General features: G+C 37.0%; 1 protein-coding gene across 3 annotated transcripts in view; it reads right to left on the bottom strand.

Annotated features, from left to right (window-relative positions):
* Window positions 1-225: 225 nt before the first annotated feature.
* The window catches only part of LOC110380849 (autophagy-related protein 16-1), a 144,400-nt gene continuing 126,720 nt past the window's right edge, over window positions 226-17,905 (bottom strand). For 2 of the 3 annotated variants that reach the window (XM_021340977.3, XM_021340985.3), the window contains 3 exons: window positions 17,523-17,669; window positions 10,074-10,209; window positions 226-3,179 (listed from right to left, as the gene is read on the bottom strand). In XM_021340977.3, the coding sequence (XP_021196652.1) occupies window positions 10,116-10,209; window positions 17,523-17,669 (241 nt within the window). In that variant the 3' untranslated portion in view covers window positions 226-3,179; window positions 10,074-10,115. Of the gene's footprint in view, window positions 3,180-10,045; window positions 10,210-17,522; window positions 17,670-17,905 lie in introns of all 3 variants that reach the window. The other variant, XR_010277108.1, reaches the window with a different exon arrangement.

Genomic DNA, 17,905 nt, shown 5'->3' with positions numbered 1-17,905 from the left:
CACCTGAATAAATCACGCTTAACCGTTATTATTTCTTAACCAAATGAATGTTAATTTGACAAGATAGGAATGGATGTGCGAACTAATAATACAGTAATGTTGAACAATGAAGTGCTCACAAAGACGAGCAAAAAATTAATTCGGTTACAATGTAAAAACTATCAGAAATAATAACACATTTATTTTAATAATGAATATAGGTAGGTACAATTCAAAGAATAAAAGTGACGAAAGTAGATACAATTTTATTTAATGCGGTTGACCAAATTGGCTTTATATTGTTCACAAACGTTTCTACTGTACAACGTTTAGTATAAAAATATTGGTAGAAACATCTCAAGCCGTATGTTCTACATTATAAAACATTATTATGCGTTCACATACTTATGTTTAACAATCAATAATAATCACTCACCGAAACTTGAAAACTTCACGTAGAAAATGTAATCAAGGAAAAGCTTTCAACGCTAAAACTATTAAAAGGACGTCAACTCGTCATTGTGATGTAACGTTTATCTAAAATAAGGACAACAGTCTTGTAAAGCTGTATAATAACCTATACTACTATTTACATACAAACTGATGCGAATTTATGACAAAATATGGAATAAAGCCGTTATCATCTATTAAAACGTTATTCTATGACATCTGTTTTAATAAAAATAATTATACCATATACATATAAGTACTCGCTTAGTAGCTAATGAAAGGCACATTATTATAGTAAATACAAGCTAGCTGTTGGAAATTCGGCCACATAAAACTAAGCGCGAGCGCAGCTACGGCGCGGCTTGCTTCCCCGTCGTACGGGAGCTACTCGAATGACTATGAATATCCTCAGTAAATTGGTTATTTGATACCGAAGAGGTGTAAAGTCACCTACTACTGCAAACAGTTACAAATGGTGGAATTTCCTAGATAAGGTTAAGCGGTTTCTAATGTTTGTGCATCGAGGTATAAGTATTTAATTAAATTCAGTTGAAATTTTTATAACGTCATGTCGCCTAATGAAGTCGTAGACTGTCCAACGTAAATATCCGCTAACCATCACTTTAATCAAGCTACGTCAATTATAATATATTTTTACATTTCCAAAAATAACAAGAACTTAGTAAATCAATAACATACTTAATATATTAGATTAATTTATAAATGTAGGTGCCATACATTGTGCTCCTTTTTAAGACTGTGAACCAACCACAACCTCTTGACAAAACTAATAAATTCAAAAAATAACACACATAGTTTTGGTATAATTTGCATTTAACGAACGTCTTCCTTTTATGTGCATAATGTGTTTAACTTACCTACATTTGAAAATTCATTAACATTTTTATTTATTCTGAAGGTATCCTTTTAAATACTCCATATAAATATACCGCTAAATGCAAATAACATTTTATCAAAAAGAATTTATCACATACTTATACATAAAATAAAGTGAGAATAAACATCGAAGATAAGTGACTAGTTACAATAATGGCCGGCGATATAAAGCTCAATAACACCGACATTGAAAGAAAAGAAAGTTTGATAACATTGCAGTAACTAATATTTACGAGTATAATATGTTCGGAGTATGACATGTTCTTTTGGCAAGAAAATTGTGTAGAGAGACAAGGCGCCTTCGAGAGTCCTATGCAAATTAGGTGTTGCAGGCTATTATTAGCCGAGCCGAAGGTTAACGAAGCGTAATTTAAGAGCGGCGCCGGATTAGGTTTTTTCTGATCGGATTCCAGGTCCGGACGTCGCAGCAGTTTCAAGTAATTAAGCGGTCAGTTATGAGATATAATTACATGTAGAAATAACACTTACAACTTGTACGGGGTCGTTGAACTGTGCGGCAAAAAATATGGTAAAAAATGACTATGAAAAAGTTGCCAAGCCAGGTTGTCAATACACACGTCACAGGAATATGGATGTGTCGCCTGCGGCGTGCGCGCTTCCGATACAGGGCTGCCACGCGTTTATATGTCACGAACATACGAGCTAGATATCACATGCTCATCTATATAGACGTGAAAAATTTAGTTACATTTTTGGCTAGTCGAGCGAATAGCTTAGTGGAATAGTGTGATTAAGGGAAATAAAATTATACCACTTAGAATTAGATAAATTGTAATGGCAGCCCTAGATCGGGCAGCCGAGGCGCTCTTATCGGCTCAACAGTTTATTGATCGCGAGAGGCTTCGGTAGTCGCCGACGCCCGATCATTGTTTGCTAATGAGACTTCGGGAAGCACAGGTGGTCTGCCGCGATCTAACTCAGTTAACTAAAACAAATATGATGTCATGTTGACAATAATAAATGATCCCCATTAATTTATCCTAAACGTAGGAGTATAAAACTTCGAAGTCGGTACTATTATATTACAAGCTACTTTTTAGATCAACTAGCGAGTTACACGGCAATTGTTCTTTTTGAAATTCTTAAAATTACTTTTCAAGAAGTAACAACACTAATGCTAACTTATTTAATGCTATTACAAATTCCATTAACTACAACATTAACGTAGAAAAATTGGATCACTGTAAAAGCTTCACATCACAAACGCACATTCAGAGCTTGCATCAAAATATCGTTTTAATTTGTTTGGTGCACGATTCGAGGCTCAAATTGCACAGAACAATACACACGATTTTATAAAGGAATGGAAAATCAAACTAAAGGTACAATTGACGGAAGACAGCTTACATTCTAAATTGGTGAAGGTTCCCCATCAGACTGCAACACACTTCAGTTCACTTCAACTCCTAGACGTCGAAGCACAAATCACGCATGTATGGAAAAACACACGGCATGAATTTTGATACACCTTCGTGGCAATTTGAATTCAAGTTTGAAGTTTTAACGTGAGGTCGTTATAATCGTATTTTGAAAAGATTTAGTTCATGTTTGTAGCACCTCTTAATTTTCTATATTAATAAAATTTAATCACAAAATATACAATGAAATTATTTTGACGTCACCGATCCATTTTTCCATTTATTTCTACGGGAATTGATCTGTGTCTTTCCGATTTGTTTGAAACGTTAGACACATTCAATTTGGAAGTGCATGTCCATTGGCTGTTCTTGTTACGTGAAACGTTGAAATATATCTGTGGTGAAACCTAACAAGAAGTCGAACATTTCTCCGGAGTCGTTTTCGGGTCCATCTTTATCGTCATCTTTGATAACCTGTGAACAAAATTCAACGCAAATTAAAACGTACTTGACATAAAAATGTGATGCTTCGTCTTGATAGTTGACTTAATTAACATAAATCACGGGAATATAACAAAGCTTGACCACCATAACTTGATTATGTAAGTTTGCTCTTATTTTTAGCGCGAGAGGAATGCCATTAAGTTTGTAAGTAAATAGCACCATTGCGTTGCACAGCGCAGTACACTTTAATATCTGAGACTATCTGATAACATCAATTAAGGTTTTAGTTACAGTGAAATATGTTGAGATTAACAGGTTAAGTGTGGAACGACCGTTATTTCGTAGTTCTCGTATATTTGAACTTCGCGGCTGTGTTTCAAATTGAATCGGTATTTGCGATTTATGCAGGTCGTTAGCCGATTGTTGATATGTGTACATGGATTAATTAAATTAACTACAATAGTGACTAGAATATTTGTATCGGTTTATGGGTATATACCGATAGTTACCCACTTATGGTAAAGCTGCGAGCTATGTTCTAAATAGGCGCGCTATAAATGTTAAAGTGTCTTGTAGCTCTAGTAATGATAGATTACAAACAAATCGCCTACAAACACAGAGTGCTATTTTTCTTATTGATTCTTTGAACCGGCATGGAGCCCGTCAGTTTCCGTTTTAAAAATTCTTTCTAGTTCGATTAGTCATCTCCGGGAGTTTGAATAAGTAGGCAGGCACCTACATTTTTTTTCAATTACTATAGAATTGCAATTAGGTCATTTTTCAGATTTGTTTTGTTTGGAATGTAAAATCGAATGTGAGAATCATCTATAGTTTTTTATACACTGTAATAAAGAAAGGTAGAAAAGTAATAGTTGCAAATCACTGGAGGTTCCCAAGCGAATGATACAATCATAGCACATAAACGCGCCAAGATAATAATTTAATCACGATATTAGCTGCGCTCGAGGGCAAATTGCTCCGTTTATTCAGAGACGAAAAAGAGTGTGACACACATTTAAAACAGGAGAGATAGTATCGCAAAAAGTTTAATGAATGGGATACGGCAATGAGCATATTTCGTGTTCATTGTTGCCGATTTCTCAGAGCGATTTGCTAATAGCGGCTATTAGCCCGCCTCCGGTCAACTCTCGTGATGTTGCGTGTCGACTACCGGCCTTACTAACGTACACAAAAAACATAATTATTCCTAAAACGGTAACACTTAATTGATCCTCCATGTGTAGATAGTCTTACGGTAAAATTGGTGTCACGTTTTTTGAGTGCCGACATTCGGTCGCCGCTTGAGTGTCCGTACCAAAGTAGCGAATTTATCGATACGTTATTAACTTTAATTCTATATACGAAAGCGTAATTACCTGTAAAGATAATGTACTTCACAGTTAGGAGGTTTAAATTTGATTTATTCGTGTTTACAGAGTCTGTTGCGCACTGTAATTAGATTTTATCTGATTTAAAACGCCCGTGTTGAAACAAAATTGAAATAAGCATGAAATGTTTCAAACTATGCTATTACATTTCAATCATTTCGTAATACCACATACTTTTCATGTTTTTATTCGTAGTTGGATCTAAGTTGATATCTAACAAAATTTACAGACGGTAAAATTACAGCGCAATCGCTGTAGATTCCAGTAATGTGGATGTAGAACTATGGTGCGTAGACCACAGGCATTTCACAGCTAACAAAACAGGACAGTGGCAATGATCTTTTATCGAGATCAACATTATACTCTTTATGTACATTTCAACCATGTTTTCCGATGAGTCATGAGAAATGAAATCATGGAATTGAGATGTACTAAATAATAAAATAATATTTGCTATTGACGACAAATTGATTGATCAATTAAAAATAATTAATCGTCGGTGCTGTGTTGCGGAAATTTTCGAGGCTGCAGTAAGCGACCGTGGATGATTGAGATCTGCGACATTCGTGCGGCGAGCGCCTGCGCAGGTCATTACGCCGAAACTTCGGTCTCGGCGCACAACGGTATCGAGACGAGCCGCCGAGCAGTTTTGGGACAAATTTAACGACATAACGCCAATACTTACTCTGTTCAATGAGTTTTTTATGTGCCTAAAGAACTTCACATCAAGTCCTTGCCATTAGTGAAATAGAAGTGCCGCTGTGTAAATTTCTTTCTGATTTTTGATGGACATTTTGAGATCTCGGTTTAGCGTTTTTTAAAGCGATTTGTAGATGAAAGTACTAATGGACGCTGATAGGTAATCTATAGACGGTTAAGAATAGTGCAGTTTTTCTTTTTCGTAACCCGATAATCATACATTAATTTTGATTGACGCCTGAAGTTCGCCTGAATAGATCTGTGTCAGACTTTGAAAACTATAAAGCTTGGCATCGATACGGAAGATCTAGAAAGCTTAAGTATAATTTAATTCTTTGTACAGCAGTCAATTATAATTACTACAATATTGATGTGTATAAAAAGTTAGTTGGTTGAGGAAGATAAACGCCGCTCCGATGGGAAACGAAAGTATGCCATCACAGTTTGAGTACAAAAAGAATGATACTGATCACGTACAGAGCTGGAGTATTAAATTTTCCGCTTCGTTTTGGCGACAAACGGTTAGTGAACGGTCCAGCGCGCGTGTTGCGCTCGCGACCACCTCAATTCTGCGAGTAACGCCAGCCGCCCGGGCTCTATGCCCACTTTACTATCTTTTCAATACTTTACTGTTCGTTTCACAGAATTAATTTCCTATCGTGACGTAGCATGACCTTTTCTAGGAAATAGATAAACATGTTTCTCAATCTTAAAATTGATTTAAAATATATTTACTTTTATTCTGGACGGTTAATTAAAAACAGTAGAAGAGCAAAAATAAACAACTTATTTTAGCACGGGTACGAAAACAGATGTTGTCGAATTACTCTATTTTCTGAAAGAACGGACGTTTAATTCCATTTAAAATAGTTTTCTTGCAATCAAGCAACTAAAATGTTATCAGATTCTGTTAGTCGATTTATACGGTTAGCAGCGCTAGTGTTGCTCGGATCGACAAGCTTTACACAATTGATGGATGACTGTCCGATCCACACATACGCCAATCATGATTCGTGTCGATCGCCTGCAGCGACAACATCCAATACATGATACGGTAAGGATCTACATCGCCGACACCCACTTATTTAACCGTCCTGCTTTTAATTTTCCTGTTTGTTTTTGAGTCTATTTAAATATACCACTATTTTTAGTTTTCGAATGAATACTAAAATAAATGATGTTATTGCTCGTTAGGCGCTCGGAGTTTGGATTCACTTTTTATCGTATTTTAATTAGTTCTTTCTCGTCGTTCCTTTTTTTTATTGAAGGTACTTACTTGTATTATTTTATTTGTACCTGTTTTTGTATGCAGGGTTTTTTCGAAAGACTTTATTCAATTTGCATTTGAGATAACAAGAATGAAAAATATATATTGATTGTTTAATTATGGAGCTTTCATCACGTTCGACCACCATTTGAAAGTAAAATCGAGCAAATACGCACGCAGACCTCTTTATTCAGAATAGTTGGGCAGATTTATGTCGCGAGACAATATGGACCGGCCGTTCGAGACCCATACATACACTTACACAAAAACTTAATGAAAGTTGAAAGTACGCTTTCACTTGTCGGCAGTATTGTACTGTGCGTCAATTGTATACAACACTATTTCAATTGTATTTCTTAAAGTTTTTTAAAACAAGGGTGGCGTACTCCCAGACGGTCCATTAGCAGTCTAGCCGGTCATCGGCACAGAATTAGCCACAGCATAAATTTTAACCAGGTATCGCACACAATGCGACATGTTCTAGATAGCATTATTATTTTTGAGTGAAGTCATGGTAGCTTGGCCAGTTTTGAATAGAATGCGTTTACAGATTTGAATAAAATCTACGGGAGATTTATTCAGTAGACGAGAATGCCGCTTTGTGTGGGGTTAACTAAGTGGGGAGCAGCTTTGTAGGATCGGATAGACGGCTTGAGTTATGTCTTGCAATGCTAAATTGCGCTAAGAAGTTTTAAATAGAAGCCATGTACTTGTTAGGATAATATGCTGGTAATGGTGTAAGAAAGCGGACAGGTAGCACCTGTGTGTCGAACATGCGCTACCGGCGCATTGTCATTGTGAGCACGTCGAGTGACAAGCATTCATCGTGATGACCGACACTAAAATAAATTAAGGACAGGTTTATGCACTTAGCCTAGTTAAATCGATGAAAATGCAAAATATTGTTGAAATTTCTCAGTTTTACGGTAATAGCTGGTAAAATTATGTTTAAATATATTTTATTACTTTTGCTCGTGCAGGTAAGTGCGTTTTAAATCAAAAGTTATTACGTTGTTTATGCGATAATACAGGTAACCTATTGTTATAAGTTTTATTGCGTAGTGTCTTTGACAGCAGCTGTAGAATCTACATTTTTAAGTATGTACACCGTTCAACGAATCCGGGTAAAAATAGGTACATTCAGAATTTTTGAAACTATTGAAACACTCTCAATATTTGTATACGGGGCAGATCTTTTTTTTACTAGATAAGAGATCTAATTGCTTTTGATAAACTCTAACCACGGCCGCTACGCTTATTTATTATTATAAATCTAATTTTAGTCATAGTGCCATGAATTTAATGACTTAAAAGGCATTTAATGCGTGCACCATAAACAGGCTATCTTGGCACTTTCATATGTTGGAGAAAATACTGAATAATAAAGCTTCGTTAGCTAAGTGCAGTTAAGATATCTTTATTAAAATGTCATTTTACCTCGAACAAACCATTGCAGACTTGACCTATGATTATGCTATTAATTATAGTATTAAATGTTTAGATCTAAGCAGTAAAGGAAAGCATGAATTTATTTTTGAATTGGGGTAAATGGGTAAATGGTATTGACGATAAGTTCAACAGATTATCAAGTTGTAGACGGGGTCAAGTTGTGATTTCAGGTATTTTTGTGTGGGCTGCAGCTGCAGGTGCAAGTACCCAAGTCCAAACTCGCAGTGTTTCAGATTTTGAACACTCGTTGTTTTTAAACGTAAGAGAGAAAGAACTAGTAAAATGTGAATTTAGGTACGATAAAAAACTAGTTGTTATGTTAATAGGATTTCAGCGCAGCGGACCAGTGAAAAAAAATACTACGATAAAATAAATAACAACAAAATATAAAAGACATACTAATAGAATTCGTACCAATATGGGAATAAAATAAAACAATTGATAGTCTCGTTATCCAGAATTTATCTACTGAACACTTATAGTAACGAGTAAACGTATTTTGAACATATCAAACTTGAGAACTGGTTCATATAAAATATCATTTGGTTATTCCAGTGTAGAAATAGAGAAACAGGCGTTTAAAGCCTCTCAAATATGACAGGTATAAAGTTATCACCGTAAATATGCGTAAGGAATTAAAGCATTTATCTGGAAAATATATGGTTATGAGGGGAAATATGCCAGCAATAGCGACAATGAAATCTCTGTATTAATAAAGCCGGGATCAGAGGGCGCGACAACGGCCGATCGTTTGGCGACAAGACGCCGCCTCGCCAATATTATGTGATTACAGTCCGCTTTTCATATAAAGTGAAACTAAGACGGCGTTTACGAGCAAAATACTAGTAAGTTTCAGATACAGTCGTTCGGTATTTCACGCCTAAGGTGCGTATCGGGTTCCTATGGTGGAAAAACAAACTAAATAGGTATGTTAGTTTATTTTCTGTGACAGGGTAAATTACATTCCGTATGTTAGTTTGCTTCTTTATAGTGGTGCAAAATCTTGTAGTCATAAACGATAATGTTTGTTCTTTTTTGGTTTGCGAAAAATTTGAAAAATGAAATGAAAACAGAAAATCTAAGGAGGAGACTTTATACTTTAGATTATGTTATAAAAATAATGATGAGGTCAATAAAAACCTCAACCTGAATATACTACTATAAGTAACGATAAAGCGATGAAAACGCTGGGACATAAAAGTATGACGTTAAACATGAACATTAAATATGTATGGATAGTTCACAGTCATTAGTCATTTATCTGACAGCGGAACGAGCGACAACACATTACATCGCAATTCTACGTGATTAAAATGAATGAGAAATGTGTCGAAAACGTGAAACTTCATTTAAATTTATATGCACAGGTGATATAAAAACGTCGAGTAACCGTGTCGTTAACTTGTAATGTTAATATTAATGTCGGCGACGCGTGTAGCTGGTAGCCCCACTGTTATCAGCGGCTAACTCGGAAACAGAACCAGACAACGATGTCAAGAACTCGCAGTGTTGTAAACCTTTTAACCCCCCACGTTGGTGTCAGAATTTCTGCTGCGAGAGTTAGTTTAGTGTCACCAGCGTAATTAAAGTGAGCGAGGGGGCATTGGTCGCTAACTATTCATCCAGGACCATAGAGGCAACCGTTAAATGCAAATCATTCGTGTGTTGATCATTAATACAGAAAATCATAAAAGGCCGCTATTAGCCATTTATGTTGTCACTAAAGTATTAAGAATGGCTGTAGGGAAACAAGTTGTAATGTTGCTCGCTCGTCTGATGGCAGACAACCTGTTGCTAATTGTGCGCTACTGCGGTATTTACGAGTGTACGCAACACTTTTAGTTGTGGAGACCGACAGGCTCAGCGCATGCGATGCCGCTACGTGTTGTGGTCAAGCCTAGAGCTAAACGAACGGAGAACATACACAATATTGTTGTGTACATGTCGGGAATTAAGAGGAATTATAAACCTAATTATATTCATTACAGTAAGTTTACGTGCCAAACACTTCGCTGTTACCAGTTTTCCTACTTAGTAGTCGACTGGTGTTAATAAAAGGGAGGCAATTTACGAGGTAATAGAATATAGCATACCAACTTTGTCGAATAATGGGATAATAACCTGTACGGCAGGTGGCGACGGCTGGGGCGCCTGCCAGGCTTGTCACAAATCTCCCCAGATGATAGCTCGCTTGCCGCGGTCCACTGACGCGAGCAAGCCCGACTGCGGGTGCCATGACACCGCCGTCACTGCCGACCTGCAAACAGACAAACACAAGTAATAAGTATCCGGTGAAAGTGTTCAAATAACAACATTTTACGCATAAAAAATTGAGAGTAGCTACCGCTGCAGTCCAGCAGTAAAGCACGCAAGGAATACATTCATGTAACGGTCAATGTCAGAATAATATCATCGTGTATCTGCACTTAAAGTAAATGAGCCACAAAGAAATGTTTTATGGACAGAGACGTCTGAAGATGATGATGATTGAAACAAATTAAGCCTTAGCCAGAAACTGTACGCAAAAATGTTTATGTTTCCCATTATTAGGGTTATCTACGTTTAAAAGGCATGGTCTCTCTTTATTGTATTAGGTACCCGCACAGTTCAGACATGAAATTTCAGTGCGTATTTCCACAAAATCGTAAGTTCGTAAGGTCATTAAATAAAACAAGTGCTCGGCACATAGTTTATTAAAAAACTGGAGCGTTTTTGTGTGCTTGTCGCGTGAACCGTTACGTTTCTCAGAATATTATACGAGGAGACTATGAACGGTATCAAAGTCAAAGTCAAATCATTTATTTCATTTAGGCCTTTACAAGCACTTATGAACGTCAAAATTATAACTAAGTTTGATTCTAGTTGCCCATTCCAAAAGTAGCTTCCTATGGAGAAGAACGGGCAAGAAACTCCATGGTTACTCTTTTTAAAAATAATATAGTATTACAATTTGTATGTATTGATACATACAGTAAAAGCATGCGAAGATCATGTAGAATCGCAAAGACAAATGAGGATAAAGTGACAATTAAAATGCTACATGGTGTTCACATTTACAAATTGGTTTATATTTTGGTACAAAGTTACAAACAAATAATCAAAAGATGAATACAATTTTATTTGCTGGTGTAATTTTAATTTGTTAATTAATTAGATATTGTCAGTATGTCCTATGGAGCAGGACCAGCATGTTTCCAAGCATTTTTATCTTGAATGTAATCTTCTAATTTATAATATGCTTGCTTACAAAGTGTGGCTTTTATATGAGTTTTAAACCGCATGTCATTTAGTTCCAGAATGTTGTCTGGTATTTTATTATAACATTTGACACAATATCCCATGAAAGATGTATGTACTTTAGATAATCTAAACTGCGGGATAGCTATCTTATTTTTATTTCTAGTGTTATAATTATGTCTATCACATATTTTTTCAAACAAATGTAAGTTTTTCCTAACATACATGATATTTTCATAAATAAATTGGCAAGGTACGGTCATGATATTAATTTTTTTAAACAGTTCCCTAAGAGATTCACGACTACGTAAGTTGTACATAGCTCTGACAGCTCGCTTTTGCAAGATAAATATGCATTCAATGTCAGCAGCTCGTCCCCACAGCAGAATGCCGTACGACATGATGCTGTGGAAGTAACTAAAATATACCAGTCTAGCTGTTTCTACGTCCGCTAGCTGCCTCATCTTTCTAATAGCATAGGCGGCCGAGCTAAGACGACCCGCAAGAGATGTAATGTGGGGTCCCCACTGTAGTTTTTTGTCAAGAGTGATTCCCAGGAAAACTGTTTGATTTATAAATTCTAGTTTTTCACTATTAAGTATAATGTCACATTCACTACTTTTTACATTTGGCAATGAAAATCGAATGCATTTTGTTTTTTTTTCATTAAGAGCCAAGTTATTTGCGTTGAACCAATTTTGAACCTGGAGAATGGAATTGTTTACGTCGTCTAAGGTACGTCTACGTCGATCAATATTAAAAATAAGAGAAGTGTCATCGGCAAACAACACCATTTTAGGTTGATTATCAAATAAGTAGGGCAAATCATTTATGTAAACTAAAAAGAGGAACGGACCTAATATAGAACCTTGTGGTACGCCCATTGCCATCACTGAACCTCGTGAATTTACGCCGTTTACTTGAACTTTAAGTTGCCGACCATTTAGATATGATTTTAACAGCTGGAGAGAAGTATCTCTTATTCCGTAATGATCTAGCTTTCGCAAAAGCGTTTCGTGATTTACACAGTCAAACGCTTTTGAGAGATCGCAGAAGATTCCAATAGAGTCTTCAGCTTCCTCCCAAGCCTTAAAGATGTGCTTGATCAAAGTTACACCAGCATCGGTTGTACAGCGACCTTTAGTGAAACCGTATTGTTCTTTGTGAAAGATGGAGTTTTATTGAAATGGCGCAACATCTGTTCAAGCATCAACTTTTCAAATACCTTGCTGAGAACCGGTAAGACAGAAACGGGTCTGTAGTTATTCGATTCCTTACTATTTCCCGATTTGAATAAAGGAACTACTTTGCTGTGTTTCATTAAGTCAGGAAACACGCCTTGGTCTACGCTAACATTAAATATGTAAGTTAAATAAGGTGCAATTGTTTCAATAATTGACCTACATACCTTGACAGACATACCCCACAGATCTTCTGTTGATTTTATTTTAAGATCTTTAAAGGCTTTAATAATAGCCTCGGGGCTGGTATGTTGAAATTTAAATAGTAAAGAGCATGGTTTAACATGTTTTTTGAGTAGATCGATAGACACGGTGGTGGAAGAATTTAGTGCTTTTGTCGTCTCGAAAGGTATTTTAGTGAAGAATGCTTCAAACTCTTGAGCTACTTCAAGGTTACTGCTGATGGGACCATTATCAGTTTCTAGACTTAAATCAGTTTTTCGAACTTTTCGTCTCCCTGTTTCGTTGTTAATTACTGTCCAAGTAGTTTTTATTTTATCATCAGCATATTTTATTTTATTTCTAATATGAATAGATTTTGCCTGTTTACAAACGGTTTTAAATATTTTTGAATATTTTGAGACGTGGTCACGGAAACTTGGATCGGCGTTATAAGGCTTTAAACCATAAAGTTCAAACAGCTTTTCTCTACTTTTACGAATACCCGGGGTTGCCCAGTCACTAAATAAGAACTTAGATTTAATAATTTTAGTCCGCGTTATATGACCGTACATTACGAATATTATGTCGCCGCTTAAATCTGTGTCACTAGCACTTTATGATACTCATCGACTTCTAATAATACGTGGACTTTTAATAACACTTATAAAAAATATCCCAATAAAGTATTTGAGTTCGTGGGATCAAATACCATTTACGAAGATGATCGTAAGAACGGAGGGCGGTCACGACGTTTGAAATACATTTCAGTGCTCGGTGTCCATTTAACGTATAAGGCAGGATTGTGACCGAACTAGTCCATAGTCGTACAATTTCGAGTATAGAAACTGTGGTACGTAGCTTTGATTGTCGGAGGCCGCTTAAAGGCTTTACATCGTATCTATGCGGGGCGAGGCTTCTCATAAACAAGAATTAGCGTCGGGTTTGTTCGGCTCGTTTACACATACCGCTCCCGGTCGCGTATAACGAGCCTGCCCAGGGATATCCAATACTGGGTCTAGGAAGCGCCATAACACGAACAAATCTGGTAACCAGAACCTGCGATTGTTTCCTTATTGCATTCCGCTCCGATATCATGATTGTTTTTATTGAATCATATGATAGGAGAACGTGCGCGGAGATGCTGTTCCGATTGCTACGATCGCTGTACCTCGTCAGAAACTTAATAACCGTTAATTTATTCAATTTCATATATTGGAATCTATACGCAGTTAATTAAGTGATGCCTTTTAATAGTTCCGCCTTCAGGGCAACGTTTGGAAAATGTTGTAAATAATAATTAACGCGGAATGAAAGTAATAAAATGTCGTGAACCGGATTTATTGATCGATTTATTCTGTACATGAAAATATAATTAGTGCGCGGCCGATATGTACATGATGGCTTTTATATTGCTACAAATGGATGTTTATAAATATGTATGTAGATATCGTATATCTTATTCCCGTCTTGGCTTGATTCATGCCCGAGTAACACGCCTTCTGTTCGGGAACAGGTTCCCCAATAAAGTATTTTCAAGAACCTATCACCGGCGGTCGTTCGCCTTTCCGCTACAAAAACCATGCACCGTGATTAGCTGAGACCGATGTCTGAACATACAGTACTTACGCTTGTGATCTATAAAGTACGAAATTAAAACCAATTCACCTTGAGCACATAGACAACCTGCTTCTAAACTTGACCGTGAGACACTCGCAAGCAGGTTAAGTTATGATTAATATGGCTTACTTTCTTTCCGTCGTAGATATAATAGGAGATGTTCTTTACTCCACATAGGTAAATGGCCGCCTGCTAATAATCTCCAACGTTTATTAGGCAATAACTTCTTTACTGAACGAATAAACTATACGCCGCGGAAATTATTAAGCGCATGCACGCAACGTGGTAGTTATCGGCAATTGTCAAGTTTACAACTTTCATAGTAAAATAAGTCATCATAACAAAGAGTTAAAACTGCGTACGGACTGATTTAGCTATATTTAGAGCTCGGCCACATTCCGTGAATGTTTAATTAGATAATCGCGGAATCGTAAGTAATCTGTATTGGCTTGAATCGATAGCCATGTGAAGAGGATTAATTGCGCATAATGTATTTTGTTCTTAGTCTAAATGATAAGACTTAACGATTGTGCGTCTGGGAGATAAATCATGGTAATCGTCGTCGACAACAATAATGTGTGTCGCACATGTTCGAGCTAATTTTCCGCGACGGCCGCCTGCTGGGCGCGACGCTCGGACAACGCTGATACAACGCGCGCCGAGTACTCGCAGATAACGTACAAAAGCGCAAGCACAGACCATTTCAATAACATCGCGGTACTATTGTAACTATTCCGGAAATGTCCGACCTTATGTACGGTCAAGTTCAATGTGCTATACTATGCCCGTTTGTTCACATTTGTTATATTCGACGACAGAATAGCTCATGTGATGTCAATTGTACATAAACCATGACTTTAGGTACTTATAATTATCTGTAGGAATTATGTTTCGCAGGCTATAAACCCAGAGATATATAGTAAGATTCGTGAGGGACCTTAAATATTTTATTGCAAAACGCGAAGAAGCGTTGATACACGCAGTAAATGAGGAAAGTTTATAGATGCAATATTAAGAAGCAATCTAAGTGTTAGCAATGACACACAATAGTTACGAGCCCTTTGCGGTTAAAATCGTATAAGTATGAAATAGGAAACAATGGGTGGGCCTAAAGGAAAGCAATCTTTATTGCTCATCTCTCTTTATTTCGATATTGTTGTGTTCAAATTGATTTTAGCCGGAGATGATAAGAGTTTTATGTCGCAACGGTATATTGTAGGAAACCGTAGTAATGTTTGTTTCAATATTGAATCAGACTCGACAATACAGCAATAAAGTGGGCGAGCAACTTAACTGTTCAAACTTACATCGAATACTGTACAAACTAACATCGATATTGTACGTATTACTAAGCAAAAATATGCATGTCGAGATGCGGAGGAATGTTTCCGCATTACTTTTGTCCTTGTTACGGTAAAATTGTTTACACTATTGTGTGTGGTGTGTCGGCGCGAATTAAGTGCGATTGCATCGCGCCATGCACTTGTGGTGGACACGGCGAGGGAACAATATGTCCCATTTGCGGCCATCTGCGGGAGAATGGGCCCCACGGACGGCTCGCGCGGGGCTCTTGACAAAGATTCGATCAAGTCCTATTGCACCGCGCCCGATAAGACTGGACGCGACGCTCGACAAGACCTAAGGGTAAAACAGTCCTTTGACTGCCGCGCTTGTCTATGACCAGGAAGTGGCGTCGTAAATAATGTGCTATTTAAATGTTCGATATGTCTCAAATGTTCAATTAATTATGCTCAAATTCTTTAGCATACAAATAGAAATGCAATTTTACGGAAATGCATTCCGGACAATCACCGGAGAATGTTTTGATATTTGGTATTCAAATGGATTTAAATGTCATTCTTTACTTTAATCGCATCGAGCAGGTGTGACGATAGCTTAATGCCAAATAAATATGCAGTGTACGGTATGGGAAAGAGAAATTTGCAATGGTGAGACAGTCGAGCCAATGTTGACCTCACGATTTCAATTGTCCATGCGAAATGTTACGGGGATAGCGAACGATGTCGCGACTAAAACAATTCCAGTTTAAAATTCAAGGTCAGAAATGTGTCTGCTGAAAATTTATTGCGATACTCAAAGGTCACATCTTCCGTGAGCTATTACAGTTATAAAGAAATGAGCGAATTGAAAACAAATTGCGCGGCGCTCTGCAAACGCTGTAGGTGAGCCATTGTTTAGGACTACACTAGATTATATCAATAGTTATCTTCGGTAATTCAAGATATAAATTAGGTATTTTGCCATTAGAGTAATGGATTTATTGTCTCGTGGTGGCAAATTAAAGGTATTAATGTTTTGGAAACGTTTCGAGACGCCATTATGAATTTAATGAACACCTAGAATGATTTATTAAAATTATAATGCTTATAAATTACTAGTGTGTAGTCTAATTGAGCTTTAGTATAATTCAATTTGAGCGCTTAATGCATGACGGATGCTTACAACGGGTGCAATTAATTAGCATCCTGATCTATTAAGAGTGAGGCGAGTAGTTAGCCGGTGGGAAACTGGTTGAATTGCTCGCAGTAAATCAGTTACTTATCCGTCTTCTATGCACCTCCCTATCTTTCAGTATAAACTTGGTACTTACTTTAAGTAATAAAGATAAAGTTACAAGTAGCGGGTATCGAAGTATTATTTAATATTCTAATGCGGCAACATGGCTATGAATGTGCAGATATAGGAGTCAATAAACTAATTAGCGAAACGAGATCGAGATCAAAAGAAGTCATAATCCGATAGCGGTTCCACAGAATGTCTATATCATAGTTTCTTAAGTGTCGAAGCGGAGATTTGAACAGTAAAATGTACGGTGGGCAGGTGCAAACTATATTTGTTAGGAGGCGCGAATTGATAGTTATTTAATGTTTTAGCTTTTGAGTGATTTGGATGTCAAACGATCCTTGACTATAATCGATCAGTATTGGATTATGAAATAAACTTAAATGTAGAGAGACTTTTGTTTTTTTTTTCAAACCCAAGTATTGAATTACTATATAAAACACACAATCACCTCTATTTTATATGTACTGTCCTTAAGCGGGTACTAATCAGAAGTTTGGCGATCTTTGTTATCAATCTTCCTGATTGCATTCCAATACGACATACATATATGTCACCAACATAACAGTTACGAGTGAAGATCCAGGACGTAACAGATAAAATAATCTATGCGGTATACTGTTTGCCACTTATATTAATCATAGCCATGAAAAAACTGGAGATTACAGACAGGATACATCCACACACATTTCGGGTATATAAATTAACAAAGATGATGGTAGGTACTCACGTGTGATCCTTGAGTATAGTTTCAAGCCTTCCCGAATGCGTGTTCCACACATAGGCCGCTCCATCCGCCGCTCCGACAGACAGGAGTCTCCCGCCCGGGCCGAACGCCGCCCGCGACCAATCACACCCCACCTTGAACGCCTCATGACTGCAAAGTAATTACTCGCCTCGTACACTTTGTCACGTAAACACTAAGTAAGTAACATTAGTTTATTCTCGTACTCACAACTTAATGTACAGGTGTTCGATGCTTGGGCTTTAATTGGGAATGTGGTATTTAGATAAGTACCTTTCAAAGTTATTTAGTAAACTAGCTTCTGCCAGCGGTTTCACCCGCATACCGTGGGAACTACTTCCCGTACCGGGATAAAAATTCCTCGATAA

This window comes from Helicoverpa armigera, chromosome 14, assembly GCF_030705265.1.
Source record: "Helicoverpa armigera isolate CAAS_96S chromosome 14, ASM3070526v1, whole genome shotgun sequence".
In the NCBI taxonomy this organism is placed as follows: domain Eukaryota; kingdom Metazoa; phylum Arthropoda; class Insecta; order Lepidoptera; family Noctuidae; genus Helicoverpa; species Helicoverpa armigera.
The sequence above is the reverse complement of the archived record's forward strand: the minus strand, read 5'-3'. Positions and strand labels throughout refer to the sequence as shown.